Source organism: Indicator indicator, chromosome 6 (genome assembly GCF_027791375.1).
Source record: "Indicator indicator isolate 239-I01 chromosome 6, UM_Iind_1.1, whole genome shotgun sequence".
Taxonomy (NCBI): Eukaryota; Metazoa; Chordata; class Aves; order Piciformes; family Indicatoridae; genus Indicator; species Indicator indicator.
In genome coordinates, this window is record NC_072015.1 from 33,688,650 (window position 1) to 33,715,345 (window position 26,696).

General features: G+C 43.8%; 1 protein-coding gene across 1 annotated transcript; it reads left to right on the top strand.

The window, feature by feature from the left end:
• Positions 1–229: 229 nt before the first annotated feature.
• On the top strand, positions 230–24,856 carry SCGN (secretagogin, EF-hand calcium binding protein). The gene is made up of 11 exons (XM_054381817.1): positions 230–302; positions 971–1,041; positions 12,162–12,254; positions 12,979–13,068; positions 13,989–14,045; positions 14,922–14,999; positions 20,777–20,832; positions 22,240–22,285; positions 22,410–22,469; positions 23,323–23,391; positions 24,728–24,856. The coding sequence occupies exons 1-11, from the start codon at positions 230–232 to the stop codon at positions 24,854–24,856; spliced, it is 822 nt and encodes a 273-aa protein (XP_054237792.1).
• The last annotated feature ends 1,840 nt before the right edge of the window (positions 24,857–26,696 follow it).

Genomic DNA, 26,696 nt, shown 5'->3' on the forward strand with positions numbered 1-26,696 from the left:
CCACCCATCCTCTAGACTTCGGGTGCAGCTCGGTGGGTCGGGCCCGCAGGACCGTGCCGCTCACCTTGGGGGTGCCTTCTCCTCTTCTCCGCATCCCCCGGGGCCGCCCCGGGGCGGGGCCGCCGCCCTCAAAACGGGGGCCGGCGGCGGTCCCCGGGCAGAGCCTGCCTGGGGCTGCGCGGGGCTGCGCCGGGACTTGCTGAGCGCGGAGGGCGCCTCCGGCAGCACCATGGAGAGCGGCACCGCGGGGCCCCTGGACGCCGCCGCTTTCCTCGGCGCCTGGCGGCGATTCGACGCCGACGGTAAGTGGGAACTGGCGGCGACCAGGCAGCGGCAGATGGGCAAAGGGAGTTCTGCTGCGCAGAGGGTGTCCGGTTGAGTGGGTGCCGCCTGAGGGTGTCCATGCGGCTGGATGCCACATCATCATAGTGTCCATTTGTGGGTGCCACAATGCACGTGGTGCCCGTCCAGGTGGGTGCCATGGAAGGGGCGGGTGACTGCCCAGGTGGGTGCTGGTCTGAGTGTGGATACAGGTGGGTGCAGCGTGGGGTGCCTGGGCTGTTGCTCCTGTGGATGAGTGTCTGCATGAGTCATGTTCAAGCTTCACCCTGACTGCTGGAGGGGTTTCAGAGCCCCTTCTCTTCTTCATCATGTCCCAAAGTCAGCTCTGAAAATTTTCCCTTTCACTCCAAAGTTCTTGCCTTTTCATCACTTTTCTCTTCCTTCTGCTGTTCCCTCTTGTGGTTTTCCTGAAAACTTTTCTGTAAGGAAAAATCCTAAAGGCGCTCCTCTGTGCTGTGCCAGAGCCCACACAGACACGAACTGAACACGAAACTTCCCAAGTGGGCAGCAAAGCCAGCAGCTGAGACTCCTGCCATGAAGCCCTAGGTTCCCTGCATGCAGCCCATAACACGGTTCCCAGAGCTCAGGCATTGCTCTCTGACCACTAATATATTTGGCTTTTATTTAGACAATGGTTACATAGAAGGGAAGGAGCTCGACAATTTTTTTCATCATCTCCTGGAGAAACTGGGACCAGAAGTAAGTACTGTGTCACAATAGTGGTGCATCAAGTCCAAGTGAAGAAGTTGCTGTGCTGAGAGATGATTTGTATTTGTTGTTCTCCAGTTGCCAGCTTCCTTAGCAATCTCCAAGGTAGGGAGCTTTTATCCTGGCAACAAAGTGGTGTTTAAGCAGGTGTGACAACAAATGCAATCACCTGAGAAATTAGAGCGATCGTTTTCAGGCCGACAGCTGCTGCCGCGGTGAGAATGCAGCTGGCATCAGCTGAAGGGGCTGGTGGGGATGAAAGTCATTTAGTGCTGTTGAATAGAAACAAATGGAAAAGCACTGGTACACCGTCTGGCATGGCAAGGGGGAGGACAACAGGGATGGTTTATTCAAGCCACTGCAGTTCAGCTTTGTTAATATGAGAGGTTTCTGTCCAAGATGAACTTTTAACAAATACACTATCATTGATTTTAAATAGTCCTTAGGAAGAAGACATAGGTCTCTTCCAACCTGGTTGATTCCTTGTCATTCCATGCTTCTGTCTGTATTGCCTAAAATGTCAAGAAGCCAGACAGGAGTCAACTCTGTTGCTTGTAAGGTCAAGATCTGCCTCTCAATGGTTTCTCTTTTTTTCCTTTGGTTTCCTTTCCCACTTCTCACAGCATTGTCCTCTCTCACTCACTCCCTGCATCTCAGTTCTACCAGAAGTTGCATGACCATTTACAGAGGCTAGCTTCCTTAGCTCCAGCTCATACAGAGGCTTTGACTGTCATCATCAATGGAGGAGAAATCCCGCCACTCAGGTCACCTGCTCAGAAGTACATCAATTGTATAGTCTGAGAATGGTCTTAATATTTTTGCTATGCACTGTGTGCCCAGCTAGGAAGAGAAAAGGAATAAGCATTTTCCACATGGAAGGAGAACTTGCACCAAAAATGAAACAATTCCTTTAAGCAAAAAGGAATTAACAAAGAGGGGAAAGCTAGCTGATAAAAGGCATGAATTCATGAGCATCAAGCATAAAATCAGAATTATACTTACAAGCCAATTAGGATTTCTAGATCTTTGAGGCTACAATTAAAAAAAAAAAAAAAAGAAAAAATGTAAATCATTTTTCATGCATGTTTTTGTTTGATTTTCAAGTAAATTTGGATAGAAATATTGGCAGTTTCTGAAGAAATGTCTTTGTAGAGCCTGGATGGTTAGATGAACAGATAAGCATATAAAAAGAGTTTAAGTCAAATTTAAAGAAAGAAAAAAAGAGACACAAGACTTAACAATAAGTGCTAAGAATTGTTGGGGACACAGAAAACTGATTTGAAGAGAAATTGAAAATCTCATGTTGCTTACCCAATGATAATAGATTAAATTAGGAGTTGCTAGTCTTGGGGTATTGAAACATCTGCATAAAGCACACTCACAAGCATAAAGCACCAAACACAAGATGTTGAGGAAGAGGCTTCAAATGAGGCAGCAAAGCTCAACATAGCAGTGAGGTGCTGAAGTGAGTGACTTCCAAGTGGGGTTCTCTAGAGTGAGCTGGAGCTGGTGATAAAATTGAGGTTTATCCCCTACTGCAGGCAGCTTCCTAATGATGAGAGGTTGAGAGGAAACTTCTATCCCCCTTCTAGCCCAGGCACAGCCCCAAGCTGCTCTTGCACATCTCTTGCATGAGATTTTGGAGACAGCATCCCACCAGCTGGGTTGCAAACCCAGCGTGTTACAGCAGCTGTTGTGGTCTTGCTGTTACTGGTATGAACTCTGGTTTATTATATTAGGTATCAGCACACAGAATATGAAAAATGAGGGTGTTCTTACAATGAACAATTCAGCTTTGAGAAATCAACAACAGTTCTTCTGAGTGCCAAAAGTCAGTGCTCAGATGACTCCAGCTTAAACAAGCACTCTCATCTGGTTTGCATCTCCTGTGCTTCTACTGTCTAGGTTTTGCCATTTAAAAAAAAGAAAGAAAAGAAAAAAAGAAGCTTAATACAAAATGAATAAAAAAAGAAATACCTCCCTATCTCCTTATTAAACAGGAGAAACAGGCTCATTCTGGAAGACAGTGCTCACTAACTGGCAGGGAGCTCAAACAATCTCTCAGGTGGTTTTGGTTTTCTCCCCTGGTTTTCTTGCCTATTTTTGGCAGCATTTCCACCCAAGTATCCTGACTAATAAGATGGTGTGTTGCTTGGTTTCCCTTTGCCAGCAGTATGGTTTCATGTCTTACACTTGTGTAGGGACAAAAAGGTCTCCTGTCCAGCAGGCACAGCAGTTTGCCTCAGTGACAGAAAACCCAAGGGAAGTTTTGTCCTGGGACACTGAGAGCAGTCCCCTGACCCCTTCCCTGGGTATGGGGATTGTCCATAGGTCTGGATTAAACAAAGGTCTCTACTAACTTTGTATGAGGCTGGCTAACAGTATGGAGCCATTTGGGGTTCTACCTCGAGAAGACAAGGCTCCACGGACACCTTATTGTGACCTTTCAATACTTACAGGTGGCTATTAAGAAAGATGGGGACAATCCTTGTAGCAGGGCCTGTTGTGACAGGACAAAGAGTGATGGTTTTAAACCAAAATAAGGGAGATTTTTAGACTAGATAAAGGGAATAACTTTTTATGCCTGGAGAGGTAGTGGATGCCTCATCCCTGGAGATATTCAAAGTCAGCTTGGACAGGGCTCTGAGCAATTTGATCTAGTTAAAGGTGTCCCTGCTTACTGCAGGGGTATTTGGACTTGATGACCTTTAAAGGTCCCTTCCTGCCCAAACCAATGATTCTATGATTTTTCTCCCTTTTTTTTCACAAGATTCATGTTGTACAGGTTTGTGGCTATAGTGGGAGGGGTAAAAGATCCCCTTTTACCTTTCTACAGGAAGTCTTCTTTGTAGTACAAGCAGTGAACTGGGACTGAGCATCTCTCTACTTTAGTGCTCATTTTGACATTTGCTTCTTTGGGCTCTTAACATCTCTGTTTCTTTGCACAGTAGAAGAGGAAGATAGTAATACACTGGCATAACTTCAAGATGTGTCACAAGGATTAATTAGTGACTGTGTCTGAAGTGCTGTACAAGTGATAAATAATGCTATCAGCACTGGAAGTTGACTGTGTTTGAATAGAGAATGGCTTCATAATTACATTTTTTCAGCCTGCACTTTCTAAGCTGTTATTTATCTTAATGACCACTGTAGTCCTTCATCTCTGTTTTTCTTCCCAGCTACTCTGCCACATCCCCAGCTGACACTAAATGCCAGGGGATGGAGCAGCTGGAAAAACAATACAAAGGGGAGCCTTTTGGGAAGCTGAGAGGCACAGCTCTTCCTGACGGCTCCAACTGAGGAAATAAACTTGAAATACCATCCAGTGAGGGAGGCTGATTCATCATCTTTTATTGAACTATCAAGAATTTGGGGGAGGAGGGGAGGAAAAGCTTTGCAACAAAGGTAGATCTACAACTAACCCAAGCCCCAGATGCTGCTTGCTGTCTCTCTTCCAGCAAAGGGTGATTGCTGGAGGCTTTTGAAAAATGCACTTAGTAACATGTTCTAACTTTTGGTCAGGCCAAAAGTAGTCAGACAGTTGGACTAGGTGATTTTTGTAGGTCCCTCCCAACTGAAATAGTTCTGTTCTATTCCATTCCTTTCTATTTCTATTTTATCCATTTCTATTCTGAAGGAAATGCCTTTAATTTCCAGCTGTGTGTTATATATCCTTAAGGCTGTCTGAGCCTCCAGCTTCCAACCTGCCACTGTGTGGCTGCTGTGAGCTGCCTGTGCTCTCTTCTGCTCACTCATAAACCACTTTTTTTCCTGTATTATGGACACCTTTCCATGCGTTATCTAAGTTTTTATCCTGGAATAAAAACTTAGTGAAAAGGACAATTTCCTTCAGCACTGAAGAAGTAGCTTTATTGGAACAGGAACTACAGCTCCTGACTTTCTCTCTTATATTGTTCTACATATTTCTTTCTTGATAGAGATAATTTAGGATTAGCCTTGCATGCTGTAGTTTTAATGAAGCTCTATGTATATTCTTGTAATAATTAGATAATAAATGTTCTGTAGGTGAAAGGCTATAAATTTTGGGGTTGAATTACTGAAAGTTTCCATAAAGCAAATGATACAGAGGGAAATGCAAATTTCCAATATGCTTGCAGGGCTTTCAAAGAAAAGTATTTCACTTTGCTTAAATTTTACTAAAATTAGACAGAAGACTTTCAGATAAAAGTCCATTGCCCTCACCTAATTTTAAGTGTGTAAAAGACCACATGTAAAAATAATTGAATCATAAATTTGATCAGACAAGCCAGGTATTGGCCTTGTTAGAATCTCCCTGCCCCAAAAACACCTGAGAGGGTCTGAAGTTAATATTCAGGAGCTCACTGTGAACAGCCATGAAGGTTTGTCTCTGCTTTTCACTTTGAAAGAGGATGAGCACCCTTCATGCTTGCACTTCATCCTTGCCTTGCACAATGTGTGGCATTGTATTTAAATATGGATTTAACTTAGTATGGTCAGGAATGTGGCAGGTAGCCATTTAAACAAAGTTTAATGACCAAAATATCAGCCAAGCCTCAAAGCCATCCAAAGCATCCTTCCTCTATGTTTCAGCACCTCAGGAGACCCGGGATCACAGTCCAGGCCCGTGGTGACCAACAGGTCAACAGCAAGAAGACCCCTAGGAGAAAACATTCATCTTGAGCCCTCCTCCAGAGTAATTCAGAAATCTAAACCCTGAGTTGATAGTGATTATTTAGATATAAGGAAGAAATTATTTACAGTGAAAGTAGTGAACCACTGGAACCAGGTGCCCAGAGAGGATGCTTTCTTCCTGGAAGTGTTTGAGGCCAGGGCTTTGAGCAATCTGGTCTAATGGGAGGTGGTCCCTGCCCGTAGCAGTGGGGTTTGAAACTCAACGACTTTTAAGGTCCCTTCCAAGCCAAACCATTCTATGATTCTGATTACTGCCAAATGCACTCATTTCTTTAGGAATGAGTGGCTTTTGTCAGCCTTGCTTGGCCTGATCAGTTCCTATTCCTGTGCCTGCACATAAAGGCAGGGCACTGCAGCACCTTGAAGTATTTCTAAAAGCAAACTCAACATACCTAAGGGAAAAACCAGTCACGGCGTGTTTTCATTGCCCAAGGGCATGTCAAAAAAACTTTCATCCTAGTGGAAAGAGCAGAACAAAGAACCTGTCCAAAGCCTAACCACAAAGCCATGATGGCACAGCAAAGGCTGTTACAGCCTTTGTTGGGTGCTGGTGTCATCCACATGAAAAAATATTGCCAAGATATGTGCTGATCAGACCTAAAACAAGAACCAAAACACAACACGGGCTGACAGGATCAGTACTCTTCTATTGTAGTGTGCAGGATTACAGTAAATCCTAACCAAAATACAGGGCCAGATTCTCAAGTGATAGCACTGCAGTTCAGTAAGCAAGATTGGCCCAAATGAGAAGTTGGCTCAGAAGATGCAAAGTGAAATCCCATGCTGATGCAGGCAATCCAATGTACAACTGCACAGATGAAATGAAGTCATTCCTGTGACTCACCATTTTAATGCCACAGGATTTAAAGAAGAAATGCTTAAGAATAAATAAAAACAAGTTCTTCTGAGGTCAAAGGGTATGTTACTGATGTCTTACCCAGTCTTCGCTGGCCTCCTCTTTGGACTGTGGCTTTTGGCATATTAATAGCTGGGTTTATTTTCCAACTAGCCCTCTTGGCAGGCATAATTTATTTTCATAGATCTTGTAGGAACTTGATATCTCTGTGAGCCTTTAAAGCCCTTCTATCAGATTTGGCTGAAATGTTATTAGCAGAAACATGTGTTCAAGCTGGCATTTTCAGTTTCAGGGAAGCCTTTTTTTCCCCTCCCAGAAACAGGCTACAATAATCACTTATACTTAGTCTCTTCTGGCCTTTTATACTTTTATCAATATAGGTGCTTGCTTCCAAAAACCATGTCAAGAAGAAAAAAAAATCAGTCTATGACAAGACTGTCTTGATCAGCAGGAATTAAATGAGGCATCCCATTTCATCAAGTAAGAAAGGCTCCAAAGTGCTCCATTGCATTCACTTTTTGCCCTCCAAACCAAATGACTCATAGTTATTTTTTTCATCAAGGCAAGATGCTGCCAAGCACAAGGATCCCTTGAGGAGCAAAAATTTAATTAGCGTGAGGCAAAGAGTTCAAGAATGTAAAAGGAATGAGTTAAGAGAGAAGACAGATTACAGACAGGTTTCAAGAGTGACAACCAACCAAGACAAAGAAATTAAATGCTGTGGAAATTTAAGAAAGAAAAAAAGAAAACCAAAAAAGTGAGCATGCCCTTTCAACAATTACAAACAGTATTAAAAAACAGATCACCTTTGTGATGCTGGCTGCTTATAAAAGGGTTTGAGCAAAAGAGAAGATGAAGACTGGACATGGAAAAGAGAAAGCAGAAAATTCATTTGTTATGGCAACATGAAGCATAAGAGCTTTGCTCTGCAAAGCTCTGCAGAAGAGCATCCATAGTAAGAAATTTATTCCTTAACTCTAAGAAATGTTTGAACAAAGCCACAGCAATATTTTAAACTGTGTGCTTTTATGAGGAGAAAAATGACATGGCCTTCTCCTCATGGAATGCAGTAAGGATTTCTTCCCTGACTGGACAGTGAGTCCATGCAGTAGCTCTTGGAAATCATGCAGCATCTGACCTGTGAGGGACCAGCACAGCTGAAGCTTTACAATTCATATGAAGCAACATGAAAAGGGGTTAAAGGATCACTCCATTCCAGACTAGCTCCCATCATCATTATAGCCCAACGAAGATCATATTTCATGGAAACTAGCAGAGAGTTGTTTTGGGTTTTTCCTTTAAATGAGCTTCAAGAAGTCATTGCCAGGGGTTTACTTCTGCTGCAGGACCCTTTCTTGCCAAGCACTCTGTCTCCCAGCAACTGCACTCTTCCTCAGCCAAACTCAAAATTGAAGGCAGGTCCTAGTTCAGATGTGTTTTCCAGACTGTGGTAGGAAACCCTCTTCATTACAGTGTTAATTGTTGATAAATGTTAGCATCTGTATAGCTGTTTACTCCTCCAGTAGGCAGCAGGTCTGGGGAAATTGTGCTTCTCTTTCAGGTAGAGCTATTACTTCTTGATTAAATCCTCCTCCAGAAGCTCAAGGTGTTGCACGCAGCAGGGAAAACAAGAAGTGACAAGGAGGGCCTCTGCATACAGACAGAGAGCAGAAAGGATGCAACAGCATTCACTGAAATGTTCACAACGGGGAACATTTATCTAGCTGCTGGAATTTTAGCCCAATCAGTGAATGCTTGTGAAAGTTTTGCAAACCTTTGAAACTGTGGAGGGAGCTGCTGCTTGAGACAGGCAACGTAGTCAAGGGAGCATTAACTCAGATAAAAAAGAAACCTGTGCTCAACTACAGGTGTGTGGGGGGTTGAAAATCCACCCCCCCCCCCTCCCCTACCTCCCCCAACACTCCCAACACTAATTTTACCAGACTAGCTCAGTTTGGAAGCAAATGGAGCTATATTTACAAACAAAACTACAATCTACAATGGAATGCAATGAATATATACAAAATTTACAATATTTACAGGTATTTACAATTAGCAAAAGAGCACAGGTACCCCCTGGCCAAAAGACATGGGAAAGTCGCCTCCCTGCCTCCCCCTCCCTGACCCCCCTAAGCTGGTTACTTGCTGTGAAGACATTTCCCCCTGTCCCAGCTCCTAGAGACTAGAAGCATGAATTTGTATTGTGCTCTTTGTGCAGTTGCTTTCTGTCACAGAAAGATTGGTGGTTTGGATTTGTTTATTTCTCCTGCTGTAAATCATAGTGCTTGAATCAATGGAGCGTGAGCCTGAGGCATTTGAAAGCAGAGCATGTTTGGCTTTTAGGCTTTCCTGCTTGTTGCAGTCTGTAGTCGAGCAGTGAGTTAATAATTAAAGGGAAGGAAGGACAAACAAACTTGCTGGGAAGCAGGTGGGCACAGCACTTGGGGCAGGACCTGTGTTTCTGTGTAAGTGCACTGTGGGCCTGCCTGTAGCTTTCCCCTTCTTGCTCTCCTGCTCCTCATCTTTCTCCTTCTGTCACAGGGTTTGCCCCACTGGGAGGCAAGGAAATATTTGCAGGAGCTGAAAAGCAGAGAACAAAAAAAAAAGGGGGGGGTGGGGGGGTGGGGGTGGGCTTCTTGAACAGTGAGCTGTCAAGTTTCAGTCTTTGGCCTCCCCTTCACTGCAGAGTGGCTGAGGCAGCAGCTGGTGCTCCAGTGCAGCCCCTCACTGCCTCAGCATCCCAGCTCGGTTCCAGCCCCACTTCTGGGTGAGAGATGCCCTCTCACACTGCTGGCTGGTTGCTGGATCCCTGCCTGGACCACGCCTGCAGGGATTGCCTCAGCTGCAATTTCTTACCTGTGAATTGTTACTGTGTCCCTTTTAGTGTAATCTGAAGATGTCTGTACAAACCACCAGTGCTACTGAAAAAAAAAATCTGCACAGTGTATTTACATAGCTGTAACTGGTTGCTATCTCTGCAAGACATGAAAAAATTGTAATCATCCCCATATTGTCTCTATTTCCCCTCTGACTGAATTTTTTTTTGCTCTTTGTCCATCTACTTTCTTCTAAGTAGAGCTTAGAATTTCATCTGTGGTGCCCTGTCTTAAAGCCTTCCTAGGACTTCCAGGACATTGCACTATTACAAATAACATCAGAGACAAGATGCTTGACTAGTGAAATGTTTCCTCAACTCCTTAAATCCTGTAATACTGCATAAACAATACTTCTGCCCAAATACTTTTCTCCCTCTGTTTCTGGAGCATGCTTTTGTCTCACCATGAAGCTCCTGCTGAACCATTCACAAGCTTCCCAGCATCTCTGTCTCGCTGGAGCAATGCCGCAGCCCTGCTTTGGAGGCAAAATCATAAATGAACAAAATCCAAACAAACCAGAGAATTGATCTTGCTTCCTAAGTTCTCAGGGCAGGGTCAGACTCCAGCCACCTGCCTCACTGACCCTGCTCTGCCCTGCAGACTGTCGAGGCTGCCCCACCAGAGACTGCAGGCCTCCAAAATGAGATTACAGTCAGCAAATACAGCAGGAGTCTGCAGCTTGGACAAGGAGAACAAATCATGCAGACTATGTGCAAGGGTTTTTCCAGCCTTTGAAATGTTTTTGGAATGGAAAGGGAATCAGAGCAAGCTACTGGTTTGCTCCACCAAGAAATCAATATTGGAGACCAGGTCTCCCAAACTTGATTTCTGCTTGGAAGTGGCATGGCCTGTGGGATGTTTGGTTTGTTTGGAGGGGTTTTTGTTTGTTTGTTTTGTGGGGGGTTTTAATGTGTTTTATTTTTCATCTTCTGGGATTGTTTTGTGGGTTTTTTTTTTGTTTTTTTTTTTTTTTTTTTGTAATCATAAGGGATGCCTTTAAAATCTAATGGTCATAAACCAAGGTGCATCATTCTCACTGTAAAAAACATATAACACACAAATAATTTTGCCTTGAGTACACCTCTTAGGAAGGCCACGTTGTGCAGTACCTTTTATTCAACTTGTTTTCTTTGGGATTAAAGATTGGGTTTTAGTAGAACATTGCCACTTGTGTTTCTGTCCAATTTGAAAAATCTACTGTGGCATAACCCCTTGGATTCAAAGCTGTTGGAGCTGTGTAAATATCTCAGTTACTGTATCCCATGGTTTAAATCAGTTAAAAATAAAGCCAAGAGGAGGCAGTCCTATTTTTATGCAGATAACAACGTTCCTGCCACACAAACCTCACTGAAGTAGTGGCTAATGGCTGACAGGAGGGTGAGCAACAAACTTTCTTAACAAATGACTAATCTGCAGTCCACAGCACACTTTTCAAACATCAGCTATGAGTCACATTTCAGAAAGAACTTGTCCTGCTTTAACAATAATTTCAGATTACTTTGCAAGTTGGCAGCTGATAGGCTTACATAAAGCCTGGGAGGTGCCTCAGTGTGTCAAGGTGCCATCAGCAGGTAATTTAAATAGCATGAGGGCAAGTTATAAAGTCATGGGGAAAGAAAACTGCCTCTGCCTCTGTGTGTGTGTGTGTGTGTTCAGTGGTGTGCTGTGTCACTGATGTCCATACCAGTGGGGCACCAGCAGTGAGCACCTTTGAAGGGTTTCCCTTCAAGGGTTGGTAAGAACATAAATAATTACCTTGTAAAAAATGCTACAAAAGTATGCCAACAGCAAAACTGGGTTGTCTTCCTCCCTCCCTTCCCTACCAGAAAAAGCCACCTTCCTCGAGGCTGGAAGAGGAGTCAGGATCTGCTCATGGTGCAGAGAGAAATGTGGGACTACATTAACTGCTTGGACAAGATTAACAAGGTGGTCTTCCCAGCCCAGCCCCAGAGCTCATCTGACCTTTCCCCAGCATGGAGAAACTACTTTTTGTAGCACAGAGACCAGATACCCCAACAGTTACTGCTAAGAAAAAGAATTCATGCCTGATGAACCTGAGCATTGTATTTCACCTGTCACAGCCTATCAAAACACAGAGCCTGACAAGTCCTGAAAACTCCTGACTACGTATAAATTGATTATAGGGTTGAGCAGCTGAAAAGGGAATATGAATTGCTTGAAATTCTATGCTGTTAACCCAGAAACACTGACAGGGCTTGGTGCCAGGTCTTGAACTGGTTGACAGGCAATAATAAGCAACAGTCTAGCTCCACTGACACCTCTCAAGGCTGACGATCTAATGATTTAGAGAGATGTAGTTCAAGGATGAGGGTATCTTCCTGAAAAAACATAAGTTGAAAATGAGTGGCATGGGAACCACTGTAACAGACAGTCAAGAGAAAAGAAACCCCAGTGATACAGGGGAAACAGCTGACTAAAGAAGCATCACTGAAATATTTCAGGGTCTCCAAACACTGATCTTCCAACTGGAAGTTTAGTTGTTACTTAGTTGCTAAGATATGCATAGGACCTATTTCCAAAAATTCATCCTCATTGGTGTATTTGTGGGCATATAGAATCATTACTTCCAACCATATGGATGCAGTGATCCTGGTGGTTAGCCATGAGTGAGGAGAGATTTCCTCCAGGAGACTCTCCTAGTGCCTTCAGCCTTTCTCACGTGTCTGTTGTCTTCCCCATGGCAGGGCACCATCACTGAAGAAAAAGTTCAGAGGATGAAGGAGCAATTCATGTCTGCCTATGACGTCACCACAGAGGGACGCTTGCAAATTCAGGAGGTACCTCACCCCAACCCCAGCCCAGGATTTCTTTTATGGAAGGACTGAGAATTAGGACATACTTTTTAGAAGAGGCTGTTGCAATAGGACAAGGGTTGACAGTTTTAAACTAAGGAAAGGTAGGTTCAGACTAGATGTAAAGAAGAAATTTGTTACAATGAAGGTGGTGAAGCACTGTAACAGGTTGCTTCGAGAGGTGGTAAATGCTCCCATCACTGGAAACAAGGGCTCTGAGCAACCTACTCATTGGAGTTGAGGTGGAACAGGTAATTTTTAAAGGTCCCATCCAGCAGAAGCCATTCTGTGATTCTATGATTAGAGCCTGTAGCAGACTTGGAAGCAGACTTGGGAGATATGGAAGATAGTGCATGGATGAGAAGGAGGTGAGTCAAGGAGTACTACATTAATCAGATCTCTTCATCTGGGTCTTTACTGTGAGGGTGATGGAGCACAGGAACAGGATTCCCAGAGAGGTTGTGGAGTCTCCTTCTCTGGAGACTTTGAAACCCCACCTGGATGCATTCCTGTATGCCCTTCTCTAGGTGATCCTGCTTTGGAAGGGGGTTGGATCTCTGGAGGTCCCTTCCAACCCCTAACATTCTGCAATTCTGTGATTATTTCTAAGGCCTATATTTGCCATACTGAAAGAGCAGCCACCCAAGGTTTTTCTTTATTTTCATGATTTGAGTTGGTTTAGGGGTTTTCTAACATGTCATTTTCCCAGCTTGCAAACATGATCTTGCCTGATGATGAGAACTTCCTGCTGCTTTTCCGACGGGAAGCTCCCTTGGACAACAGTGTGGAATTCATGCGGGTATGTACCTCCACATGGCCTCTTTCTCTTGCACACCAACAGCTTCTTCAATATTCACACTCCCACCCTGCACAGAGCATAACATGGGAAATACCTGGATATTACTAAAACCAAACACGTTCTGACCTGCTCAGGTAAAGAATGTTCTACATTATTTAGACCAGGAAAGCAGAGATGTGGTATCTAGGACTGGAGTAAGGGCACCTGGAGAGTTCATTAAACTTTGCAAACACTTTCAGCCACCAGAGACAAAACCTTACAGTAAAATCTACCCACTGATAAATTTAGCCTCAGTGGGAATTACAGCCAGAGCTGTAGCTCCTAACCTGCAGCACAGCACAGACCAAGAGGGCACACCAGGCAGATTTTAGGCATGCTTTATCCTGAAGCATTAGCCTGACAGGGCATGGAGTGGAAATTTCCAAAAGTTCAACCATCTGAGGAGCACAAGCCCATAAGGTTTCCTTAACCCTGCCCACTACCTTTCCAACCTTTGCCCCTAAGTATCTCAGCACAGAATTTTTTTTTTCCAAGACTGCTCCCATTTACTTTTATTTCACATCCAAACTGGGGTCTTCTGCAGATCAATGGCCAGTTGTGTACCAGCTTTTACTCAGGGCAATAAAAGCAGCTGCATGTACAAATTAGGGAAGAAACCCAAGGTGGTTTCTTAGTCTTTTCTTCCTTTTATAGACAATGTGCATTGACTATGTGATAGCAGCATGCTACAAGTACAGCATCCAAGTGAGAGTGAAAGCTATTGTGTGGGAAGTTTATTTTATCTATGATTAATTAAATATTGGATAATGCAACAGCTTGCTCATTGTGGCAGTCCTGATTTGAATCCTTATGATCTATCACCCTGGAGCAGATGACTAACTGCAATATTTATGTGGTTGTGTCAATCTATCCCCGTTCAGATCTGGCGCAGTTACGACGCTGACAGCAGTGGATTTATTTCAGCTGCTGAGCTCAAGGTAAGTTATTCTAACAAGTCTCTCTGGGCTTGATCTCCTGCTCACTGATGGCAACAGGAGCCTTTCCACTGACTTTATCAATTTGCTGACTTTTTCTGCAGTTGACAAATAGCATTTCTGGGTTGCTCATGGTGAGTTTAAGGACTGAGGTCCCTCCAGCCTTCTGGCATGGCTGCAGGGGACACTGCTAGAAGGTTGGATGCCCTACTGTTGCTCTTGATGTCCTGCTTCCCCCCTTGCTTTGTCCTATGACCCCTCTTGGAGAACACCAAGCGCTCAAAGAGCCCCCTGAGTGCTACTTTGCCTTGATTTTGTATGCGGCACTCCCAGCTAAACAGAGCCATTGAGGTTTCTTCACAACCTCTTCCTGAGCCTGCAGATTTTCTGAACACTGATTTCTTTTTAAACCTCAAGCTATTGAGGCAGAAGCCTGTTCAGAAACCATAACTCAGATGCTTTCAGCCAGACAGAAACCTATCCCTGGGCTGTAGACCCTGCACTGATGTCTCAGTGTGTGGCTCCAGCCTGTGCCCAAGTGAAGGCATATGAGGATGTTTAAGTGTTTTACTGAATGGCAAATATTTTGTTTTGAGATCAATTAGTAAATATTGTGGGACTTATGTTACCTTTTGATTATCCTGTGAGTTAATTTTGACTCATTCCCATATGCCTGCTCTGGGGAAATTGGATTACTTTCTAACTTATCTGAAAAAAAAAATGTTTAACTAAAAAAACCTGTGAGCTTTATGCGAAATTGAAGTAGTAATCAGGAACGTGAGATTAGATTCATGTAACTCTGGTGAATTTGGATTGAATGTCTTCCTGTTATTTCTTGACTTTACTCTAAAGAGAAAGTTGTCTCTTTCCTTACTGCAGGATTTCCTGAGAGATCTCTTTTTGCAGCATAAGAAGACTGTTGCTGAAGTAAAGCTGGAAGAATATACTGATACCATGGTAAGAAAAGATAGAGTTAATATGGTGGATATTATAGTACTGCCTAAAAATCTCCTTCAGGATCAAGGTACATAGGGCCATAAATGCCCTCTTAAAAGGTGCATCTTCTCCAAAAGCTCCCTGTGGGAAGTTAGCACAAGCTGCTGCTGTTCCTTACACTGCACTGGACATCAGCTGTGGACAGCTTTTCAAATACTTTTGCTTTGAGTTGAACTGTTTCCTATGAGAAAATAGATCAAATTTACACCAGAGCAAAATTAGCTCTAAAACCCTTAAAAAAAAAATAGACTCACAGAATTAACCAGGTTGGAAAAGACCTTCAAGATCATCAAGACCAACCTATCACCCAACACCATCTAATCAATTAAACCATGGCACTAAGTTCCTCATCCAGTCTTGTTTTAAACACTTCCAGGGATGGTGACTCCACCACCTCCCTGGGCAGCCCATTCCAATGGCCAATCTCTCTTTCTGTGAAGAACTTCTTCCTCACACCCAGCCTAAACCTCCCCTGGCACAGCTTGAGACTGTGTCCTCTTGTTCTGTCACTGGTTGCCTGGGAGAAGACACCAACCTCCACCTGACTACAGGTGGGGGGTGCAGCCTTCTTCTGGGTATGTTTATACTTAGAGAGAGCTCCAGCTCCTTCTTTACTTCCCTCCCTCCTACCTAGTCCTTCTGCTCCCAAGACACAGGCTTCCTGCTCCTTCCCTGAAAGATGGGGAGGTTGAAAGCTTTGACTCTTCCCCTACCTTGTCATAATATTGCTTTTATACTTCAATCAGCATCATAATATTTGGTGCAAATTTAGCATCAGTCACCTGGATTTCAGAGCAACTTATTGTATCTAGATATCTTAAAAAAAAAGGCAAGAAAAAAAAAAAAAGCTAATTTCTGATGTCATTCTACAGTGTATCATTTGGGTTTCAGTAGCAGACAACTACCACTGCAATTTTCTAAATGATTTTCAGATGAGACTGCCTTGATTCTTGGCTCAGCATCTGTGTTTGTGCCTAGAACACAGCTTGGTATGCAAGCAAACGAGGAGCTGCCCACATATTTTGCAGTACCATGTTATGTATGCGTGATGCATCTGTGCCTAGAAACCTCACCCTTTAGATCCAAGTGAAAAGCTGTACCATTATAGAAGAGTATAGATTACCCTCTCCCCCCCCTCCCCCCCGCCCCATATTTATAGGCAGGTGAAGGGAGAGGAATGCAAGCTACGGAAATCATTTTCCAACTGGCACAGCTTGTAAACAACCCCTCAGAAGCTACAGCTAAAATAAAAATCTTTCCCATACCATCTGAAGGTAACAAATAGCTTTTATGCAGCTCCACTAAGGTTTCCACTCCCAGTGGCTGATTTCTGATCAGGTGCTGGGGAATAGGTGACCTGAAGCTTGTAGACATGGGGTGGTTCATTTCCTCCAACTCTTTTCCCTTTCCTATAATTTCCCCAGAAAGATCTGCATTTCTGCTGCCCCAACACAGCTAAATATCAGTGCAGCCCAGGGCTGACAGCCAGGAGGTCTGGTTTCTATTCCCCTGCTTTTTTATAGATTGGCTTTGTTTCTTTAGAGAGGCAGTTTAGTCTCTATGTTACAGGAGAAGATTTGATCTGGGAAAAGGGATGCTTTGTATATCTGGGGAAATCTGTGATCTGAAATACAAATCTGCCTCATGAGGGCGAAAGTTTGAAAAGCCACAATGCCAAAAGAGTCAGGGGAGTTAATGGGTATTAGAAAATGAGGATATGGCAAATTGTTTTCTTTCCTCATGATTCTTTGCTATAAACTGAAGAGCAAGGATCTTCATAAACACACCTGATCCCAAGAGCTAAGGCAGGATGTGAAACTGCAGCACACATAATCTTGCCCTGTAGTATCCTGTGGTAGAACAGAGGATATGAACTCTGTGTGTCACAGCAAAGCAGCCACACAGGTGGCATCTCTGTAGTAGCAGACATGCTTCATGGAGTCATTGCGTGGGAACTTACCTGAAGTGGGAGAGCAAAATTACAATGAGGGAAGAAAGATTCATTCTTACATTTGCAGTGCTAGGCTAAAAAGAGAGAAGAGACTCAAGGAGCCAAAAGCAAAGGTATGATGTCAAGCCTGAGGGCAAGGTGAGCTCTTTGCTTTCTCTCACTGCTTTCCATGTGAAGCAGGGAGCTGCTGAAGCGCAAAGTCCTGATGGGACTCGGTCAGCATCACCACTCCCTGGGAAAGCAGAGGGACAGTGGTCCTTACATTTAATTCCTGAGGCTTTACAGAGTATCTTTAGCAACCAGCAGCACCAATTCCTTTAAGATGGAATGGGAATATATATATATATATATGTGTGTGTGTGTGTGTATGTATGTATGTATCTCCCCTGTGACTTGATTCCCACTCTTTCATCTGTTTAAAGCATGAGGTTTTGAGGACAAAGACCAGCTACAAGGTATCTCAGGGTGGCCCATCTAATCCAACAGTGGCTTTCAAGTGCTACTGTAATAACATTCAGTTGAAATAATCTGTGTCCCCAGGAGCTGTAAACCCATCTGTCTCCACAGGAATTTACAGATCTCTGTGCTCCTTTCTGTACGTCAGCAGCTGGCTGTATGTATCTTAAGTAGCTACTGATACACTGAGTAGTTACTGAGTGGACCCCAGAGCCTTAGAGCCTTCTGGAGAAAAGGATAAAAGGAAAAAGACAGAAACTATCTAACAAAGCTAACCCAGGCATGAGAAAGAACAACAACAAAAAAAGGAGGTTGGGGGGTGAAGCAAGCAGCAATTTATAATTCTATGCTGGGTATTTGCAGCTGTAGCTTGTGAGAAGTGTGAGCAGATCTCACACTGCCCAAGGCATGCTAAATACCTGCCACATACTTATGTGGCTATGACCTTATGCCACATTAAAAAAAAAATGGGAACAGAGAAATTGAAGTTTCTTTTGGAAAAGATTGGTTGTCTCTAGAAAGGAACATCACTTTGTGAAGTTTCTTAGAAGCCATTTCTTAAGAGGCTATTCTGAGTCTTTGTGATCTTGACATTTTCTCTTCAAAGAACTCTGATATAAATCAGGGATTTGATGAACAAGTGATGAATCCCTGGAAAGGAAACAGGTAGTGGACACATTGACATAGCACAAGCAATTCCTCTTGTTGCTTTGCTGTGTGTGAAAAAGAGAGGACCTACACAGCTGATGGACACAATTGAGGGAAATCTGCTACCTGTGTGCCTTCTAAACTTAATCCCAGCAGTGCTATCACCTCCAGTGCTAAGCACTAGAATTGCTGTGGCATAAGCCTGGGGAAATGGAAAATCCTATTTAAGCTCAAACTTCATTTCTGAAGATCAAAACCAACAGAACTCAGAAGCCTGCAGGCTTCTGAACACTCCAGCAGATTAAATGCTTGATCTTTTATTAGGAACCAAAACACTCAGAAATCCTGCACTAAATGACTTGTCTAGATTACACAGGTGATGTGGTCAGGCAGAGCGTTGAGCTTTTGTCCTGAGGCCAACTTATTGGCCACAGGGCTGTCCTGTTTCTCTGCAAAAGCCATTGTGCCCCTATCCTTCGCTAAGGAAAGAAGCCACAGGCAGTGCTGCAGCTTGGGAAGGTGTCTGGCTTTATACACCCCCAGTAATTTTATACCCAGTTACAGCTGGTGGGTACAGGTGCCCCTGATACATACATCTGTGAGAACAGGAAGTCAGGCAAAGGCTGAATCTTTCCACGTCCCACCTGAGGGATAAAACATTTCATTGCTCACATGGAACCAGAACCAGAGAAGATTTAAAAGCAGGCTTTAGTGAGTGCACTGATGACAAAACTATATATTTGGATTGTTTACTTCTTTCCTCATCTCTGTTATGGAAAATAATTCAGATTTATAGCCTTATGTTGTTCTTCAAAGCATGTATGTGTTTGCCACACATACACTGTTTCAAAGTCCTTCTTTACCACACTGGACTGGGAAAGCAGAGATGTTTCCTTTGATGATTTCAAAGCCAAAGGCAGTTTTGATTTTGCATGTATATATATAAAAAAAAGAAAAGAGAGAGGGAGAGAGACATAACAATTCTTGTTTTGCAAACCCAGCTCTTAATTTGTGCTCTCTCTGCCTCCAAGTGCATGGCTACATTCACGCAGACAGAACTAAGACTTCCCTGGTGCACTACCTTTAAAATATCAGTGAGCTGATTTGTGCAAACACTTTAAAACTCAGGGCAGCTGGACAGTAAGATACATGCATCATTTTACAAAGCATACTGCTGGATGCAACAAAGCTTTTAGTGAAATGGAGTGCTATTTAAACATGCCAGACCTTATCCTTAACCACACCGAGATGTTTCTTATCAGCCAGGCAGCATAAATATACCTTTCAAGAGTGTAAACTGAAAATCCATCAAGTGTAACACACCAAGATAATGTCTAAAGGTGAAAGTTGAAATTAGAAACAATCTCATAATGATTTCAAATACCTGCTTCTCCCATGACACACACTTTGTCACCTCTGTCATTCTTTGTGTGCTTCTGTACACAATTAGCAGATCAGATCAAACGCTCACATGCTTGAAATTTGAAAATTTAATTGATAAACATTTCCCCAGGGTTTTCCCCAGTAATGTAGCTCAAGATTGCAGTGGGTAAGCACAAGCTCCATGTTCCAGATAACGGGATTAGGTCTATCTTATTAGCTATAGTAGCTGAACTAATTCAGTGAACACTTGTCCATCTTCCCCATGTTTTCCATGGAAGTCACTGGACAAGAACTAGCTCAGCCTAGCTCCTCCAGCCAGACTTTCATCTTCTCTCTGTTGACTGGTATCAACAATAGCAAAATATTTGAAATTTTATTCAGGATACTTGTTGCAGAAAAAGCTCAAACCAACTGAAAACGCAAAGATCCTCTCTTAGTATTGCTAAAGCAGAGCACTGACCTGAAGGAGATCAGAGAGGGGAGCTGATTAGCTGTTAGTAGACATGGTCAGCCACTGAAAGTTTAATGTTAAGCTCAAAGATAAGGTGCAAATAAAGCAAATTGACCAGGGATGTTGCTTTGCAGTAAGCATTCTCTGCAACAGGCTTTGTTTGTGCCTTGCAAAAAACCACAATACCAAATACAATAAATAAACACATAATATCTGGTGGCAACTCATGCAAAAGATCACATTAAGGAAAAGATAACATTAAGGGAAGGATGGCTTCTGTATTCACACAGATTAACCTCTTGGCATTGGCACCTGAACCTTCTTCACAGTCTTTGCACTTTCCCACAGCATACTTTGAGCCAAGGAAAGCCCACCAGCTTTGGTGGCATAAAACCCTGGCCTGAGTGCCTATCAAAAGGTGACGTTTGCACCTCAGCCACTTGGTAGCCACAGCAACAGCCAAGGATAAGGACTGAGTTGGGCTGGAAGTGTTTGGAAGTTCCCCTCTTTATTCAGTATTATTTTCAGGGGTCATGGCAAAGCCAGCATTCAATTTCTCAAGGTGGTTGCTTGAGACCTGTCTTTATGCTCATGTAAGGTGAGAAGAGATTGATGCTGGTATTTGATTGCTTGGGCTCGCACTGGCAGAAGGCAGGAGGGTTTTGCCAGGCTCTTGTGCCACACTTGCACTCGGTATTAGCAGAAAACCCTGTGCTGCCTGGGGTTTGGGTAAAGCACCCCAAGCAAGCAGAGATGAGGCACCAGGCAGAGCAGAATGCATACTGGCTTTGGGGTATCTGTGTTCTCCTCTTAGGCTATCTGTTTTTAATCCGTCTTCTCGGTTTTTAGATGAAAATCTTCGACAAGAATAAAGACGGGCGGCTGGACCTCAATGACCTGGCAAGGTAGGCTGCAATACCATTGACAGGGTTTTCCAGCTCCCAGTGGCAGATCAGGAGCAGGTGATGATCTCCTCCAGGGATGTGCATTTCAATCCTGCCTCCTTTAGAATTCGTTCAAGTACTCTGATGTAGGTATCCCAGGTCTCTAAACAAATAGGGCCCATAGCAATATTCTGAGAACCTATAGCTGATTACAGTGAGCAATGCCAGGACCTCTTTGTGCATCAGCAACATGCTCTGGCATGATCTGGCTGCCTCTGCAAAGCTCCTCAGGAGGTGAAAATGGAGACAGTGGCACTGTTTCTCCAAAAGAAGGATGGCAATCCTCTGCAGAAAGGTCACGGATGTGCATTTATTTCACATCATTGTGCACAGCAGGGATTGCAAACAATTTTTTCTGCTTGTTTGATGATTGAAAGTGCCACTGCAAAGGAGTTTGCCAATGGCAGTAAGAAAACATTTGGAGAGACAAGGTGAAGACAGCTATGAAGGAAGTTGGTGATGCAGTCATGGGCCTCTGTCTCTTTTCTGTGCTTGATACCTCAGAGACTTTTTTATGATTTCACTGCAAATGGGCAGTATGCCTCTGTCTATAAATGTATCAGCAGAGACTGACACTTTAAATATGCAGGTCTTAAACCACTGATTTGGGGCATGAGAGGTGAAAGATGCTGGTTTGCCACCACCACTTTCTGCATGGGATCAGGACAAATAACCGTGGTGAATGTGGCAGTTCCCTGAATATATGAAGAGAGAAATATATGAAGAGAGAAATAGAGGCAGAGTGGAGAATAAAAAGGGTTGCCCTTAGATTTTCCTCTTAAATATAGATCCCTACTGCCTCATTACCTAGGCTGGTTGAGGCTCTTCTCTTGTCTGAACCTCAGGGTTAGCAGAGCAGCTGGAAAGAGAAAAGGTTTTATCAGTGCTTTGAAGAGCTTTGGGGTGGGAGGGGGGGTGGGGGGGGGCGGGGAAAGAGGAATTGGGCCAGTCTCTTTGCACAGACCAGTATTACTTTGGTCTTTATTTTTACAACCACCAATTCTCCCTCCAACAGAGAGTGATAAATTACTCTTTCCTTTAATGCAACACAGCAATTCAGTTACAAGGAATGATTGTCTGGTAGCTCCTGCTTCAGAGGCTTACAGCCTCCACTGCACTGGACCACCAGAACAGCTCTGGGGTGGGGCAATGGTACTAAGAAACCCTTCTGCAGTGAGCCAAAGGGCACTCATCATACTCCATCAGACAGGGCAGGGGGCAGCTGTTCCTGTATCAGCCCTCCATAAATAACACCACAGGCAATTTTCTTTTTTAAAGGCCTATAATCTAAAATCTCTTTGCTTTACAAACCAGAAGAGAACAGTTTGTGTGCAAGGGAAAGATCATAATTTAAATCTCTTCATTCAGGATTCTGGCACTTCAGGAAAATTTCCTTCTTCAATTTAAAATGGATGTAAGTAGCACTATTTCCTGATACATCAATCCCATCTCTCTCAGCTAAGATAACCTGGGCCCAAACCTGATTTTCCTTTTTTTGGTTTGTTTGTTTTTCATATGCTTGTTCTCTCTGCATGCAGGCTTGCAGCACAGAAGAAAGGAGGAGAGATTTTGAGAAGATCTTTGCACACTACGACGTTGTGAGTCCTGGAGGCCACTCCATTGCAGTCTTTAAATGACACAGATTTAGCATACACTGCTCAGACTTCTTAATCCCACTGGGTGCTGTGGGGTCACTCAAGCTGTGTATGAGCCCAGGGGCCAAGGTGGGGTCAGAGGAGCTTGATGCTCAGAGACTTCCTGGCAAAGGACCAATTCTCACTTTCTCCACCACCATGGCCAGCACTGCTGCATTAGCCATACCTCTCTGCAGGAGCCACAGGGCTGTACAGCAGTCTTGGGCAGCTTGGGATCTGCACCACCACCACCACCTGGAAAAACAAAACGCCTTCCAGTACTGAACCAAGGGTTGTTTAGGAGCATGTCCCCGGTCAGACATGACTACCTAACTGTCTGTTAGGAATCAGTAATACACTGCCACTTCTGACAGTGACACAAGTCTCTCAGGGTGGTCAACAGTAAGCCTCACAAAAGGGTGGGAGATGTTGCTCCGATTCGAAAAGATTATTTAGGAAAAAGGAAAGGATATTAGATATTAGGTATTAGGTATTAGATATTAGATATTAGGAAGAAATTCTTCACTGTAAGAGTGGGAAGGCACTGGAACAAGTTGCCTGGAGAAATTGTGGATGCCCCCTCCCTGGAACCGTTCAAGGTTAGATTGGATGGGGCTTTGTGCAGCTTGCTCTAGTCAAAGGTGTTTCTGCCCATGTCAGGGAATTTGGAGCTAGATGATCTTTAAATATCCCTTCCAATCCAAATCATTCTATGATCTTTAGGCTATAAGCTTGGTGACCTAGTGGACCTACTGACGAGTAAATATTGTAGTGTTTTTGACTCACTGGAGCATTTTGTTGTTTATCTTTTTTTCAGAGTAAAACAGGAGCACTTGAAGGCCCAGAAGTGGATGGGTTTGTCAAAGACATGATGGAACTAGTCAAGGTAGCTTCGTGGCTCTTTCTGTTTTAAATACCCTTTATTTCCAAGTGGAAGGTTCTTGTGTGGGTGAAGTTGTGTAAACAGAGAGACTAGTGAGAACATACAGTCAAATTCCATTTTTTTCAGCAGCAGAACTAATGTCATTATCTCAGCATAAACACTACAGAGTATTTCAACATATCACAGAAATTCTACCTAACAAATTCATGTATCTTCACTCAGTAGCTGTATTTAAGGAAAGCCCATTCTAGCTCACACTATGAATTAGTCAGATGTTACAGCATCACAAACTGTGTTGACATGGATCAGTCATCAGAATTTCTTTCCTCTGTTTTCACTGTGGATATGGTCCTCAACACTGTGGCCTCATAATTCATTACCTCATCACAAGGCTGCACTTGAAAATTGCTTGAGCTCTACCTTTAATCAAGAACATCATAACCAGTGCACCACTGGTCTCTTACAGCCAGCAGAATCCATCTGCATTGGATTACCTTGAGTTTCCAGATACAGACCAAGGTAGAGCTTTTTATGCAAATATAGCCTGGTCTTTGGCTCCCACTGAGCCCAAGCCAGTGCATTTCCACCCAATGTGATGTGACACTGGGATGCTTGCACTCTCATGTCCAGTTAGCAGAGAGCAGAGGCTGCAGTATGTGTTGATGTACATTAGAGCCAAGTGGTGTGCAGGGAAGGGTGTGAGGACAGGCAGGACGTCGGATTTGTGGTCTGTGCATGTGTGTCCAAAGGAGCAAAATGTGTCCTTTCCTCCATTAACATTGTCCTTGGGCACTGCAAGCTGTGCATATGAATATGATCTCACCTTGAAAAAGTGGGAAGCAGAGGAAGTGGTGCAGCATTAGCAGCATACAGAAACAAAATAACCTGTGAAGTATGTCTAGCATTCATTTGATCCACTAGAAGTATTTTTATGCTGCTGACCAGCGGGCCAACAGAAATGCTCCACGCCTCGTGAAGCAGGATTGAGGGAAGAAATCAGGTGAAGCACAGGTCCAGCAGTGCAGCAATCTCTATTGCACACCCCTCTGCAGACTTTTGTTTGATACAGATCAGATACTGACAGCCTTGACTAAGCACAAAAACTACATTGCATTTCCATACAGTTAGTCACAATCCCATACCCCTTCTGTTTTTGGAGGGTGACCTTTCCCCGTCCTCTGTTCGCTTCCCCACTGTGTATGAGCTGCTGTGGGGTCAGGCCATTTGGTCACTCCTCCGTGGGTGAGTTTCCCAGCTGCCACACAGCCTGCTGTTTTACAGGGCTGGGAAATCCAGGGCTGTTTCTTCTCTCAGCACTGTCTTTCTGTTTTGCCTGCAGCCCAGCATTAGTGGAGTGGACCTGGACAAGTTCCGCCAGATCCTACTCAACCACTGCGACATGAACAAGGATGGGAAAATTCAGAAATCTGAACTGGCTTTGTGTCTTGGGCTTAAAATTAACCCATAGCCAGCAGAGTGCTCATGGTTGTGTTTGCCTTGTGAGATTTGCTTGCTGCTCCTCGTAGAAGTGTGTCCGTGCTGCCGAGCAAGTGGTGAGGAGCCAGGTCACCATGCGGTTGGGCACGAGAGTGGCTGCATGAAGATGCAGCAGAGTGGGATTCACACAGAGGGCTCCCCGCTCCACCAGCCCCTTCGTGGTGTTCACTCCCTGCCACCACTTGTGAGACCCCTTAGCAATGTCTCTCTCCATGAATCACAGAATCACAGAAACATTCAGGTTGGAAAGGACCTTAGGATCACCAAATTCCAACTGATAGCCCTACTCTAGAAATTTCACCCCTAAGCCATATCCCCAAGCACCACATCCAAACCACCTTTAAACACATCCAGGATTGGTGACTCAACCACCTCCCTGGGCAGCCCATTCCAACGTCTGACCACTCTTTCTGAGAAAATTTTTTCCTAATGTCCAGTCTAAACCTACCCAGTCGTAGCTTGAGGCCATTCCCTCTTGTTCTATCAGTAATTACCTGGGAGAAGAGACCAGCAACAGCCTCTCTACAATGTCCTTTCAGGTAGTTGAGAGACCAATGAATGCATTAGCTGCTCAGAAAAGAGACTGATCTTCTGCTACCCCCCCATGAAATGCTGCCCTGACCATCCCTTAGGGCAGAGACAAGCTTCTCCCTAAAACTGCCATGCCATTGCTGTCAGAGTGCAGCTATTAGGTGTTTCTGATGGTGCCCTAGTGTGTGTGAAGTCGTTACTTTGGTGAGCATCATGCTTTGTGCATTTAAAATATTGGATGGATGACAGTGTATTTGTGCAGAAATAAAAACCAGCAATTACAGACATTCAGTAAAGTTGGAGTTGCTGTCTTATGTATGGGAAGCCATCTGCCAGGACTGGTAGACCATAAATTGTAGCCATTTTATCTAAAACATGTTAAATGGCAAGAGGTTTTGTGATGCCTTTCTTCCAACTCGGACTGATAAGGTTTCCATAAACTGAAAAACTGGAATAACAGAATCCTAATTATAGCAAAGCTCTTTAGCACATATATAGTTGTTTTTGTTGGTGGTGGGTTTGGTTTTTGATCCTTAAGAGTTAGTAAATATGTACAATTTTTATTGAACTTTAAGCTTCTCATCACCCCTGGCCATGAGTGCCCAGAGTCTAATGGCAGCAACTTCATTTCTGCTATTTCCCTATTCCAAAAGCTTTTGCTGAAGATTCAGAAAGTGCCACACCTATGCTATCAGGCCCAAATAATCCTTTCTTCATCTCCAAAGAGAAAACTGTGAAGGAAGGGTTGTTGGAAAAAAATCCCACACATTTCAGCATCTCAGCATTTCTGTCTCCTGCATAGCAGAGACACAAATTTGCCCTACAAGCACCTTTCTGGTTATGTTCTTTGCACAAGGCAGAGCAATGAAACACTCCCTTCATACTTGGTTTTATAACAATTAATCAGAATTTACCTTCAGTCAATGCTAATACTGACGGAGATGTTGATTCAGTAAAGCACTTAAGCACACACACAGCTTTAGGGATATGATATTCTCTTTTTTTGCTTTCATTGAGGATAAGCTCACAAACAGAACAAGTGCTAAGTGCTTGTTTGACCCCAGCACCAACCTCCAAAACTGCTTTTTATCACCCTGGCTGCAGCACCAATCACATCCATGACAGCACAGCTTTTCAATGGTCCAGAAAAATGATAAACAGGGAATTAGGCCTTAGCAGCAGCTCCCCAAGCCATCAGGGATGCAATTTTACTCATGGATGCTCACATCCCTCTGAGGGAAGAGCTGTGGTCAGGAGTGCAGGACAGCAGATAGGAAGCT

Excerpts from the sequence above, each read along its gene's own strand:
- SCGN (XM_054381817.1), top strand. The coding sequence starts at position 230 with ATGGAGAGCGGCACCGCGGGGCCCCTGGACGCCGCCGCTTTCCTCGGC. Across the intron at positions 1,042-12,161 it reads TGGAGAAACTGGGACCAGAA|GGCACCATCACTGAAGAAAA; the intron begins GTAAGTACTGTG and ends TCCCCATGGCAG. Across the intron at positions 13,069-13,988 it reads ACAGTGTGGAATTCATGCGG|ATCTGGCGCAGTTACGACGC; the intron begins GTATGTACCTCC and ends ATCCCCGTTCAG.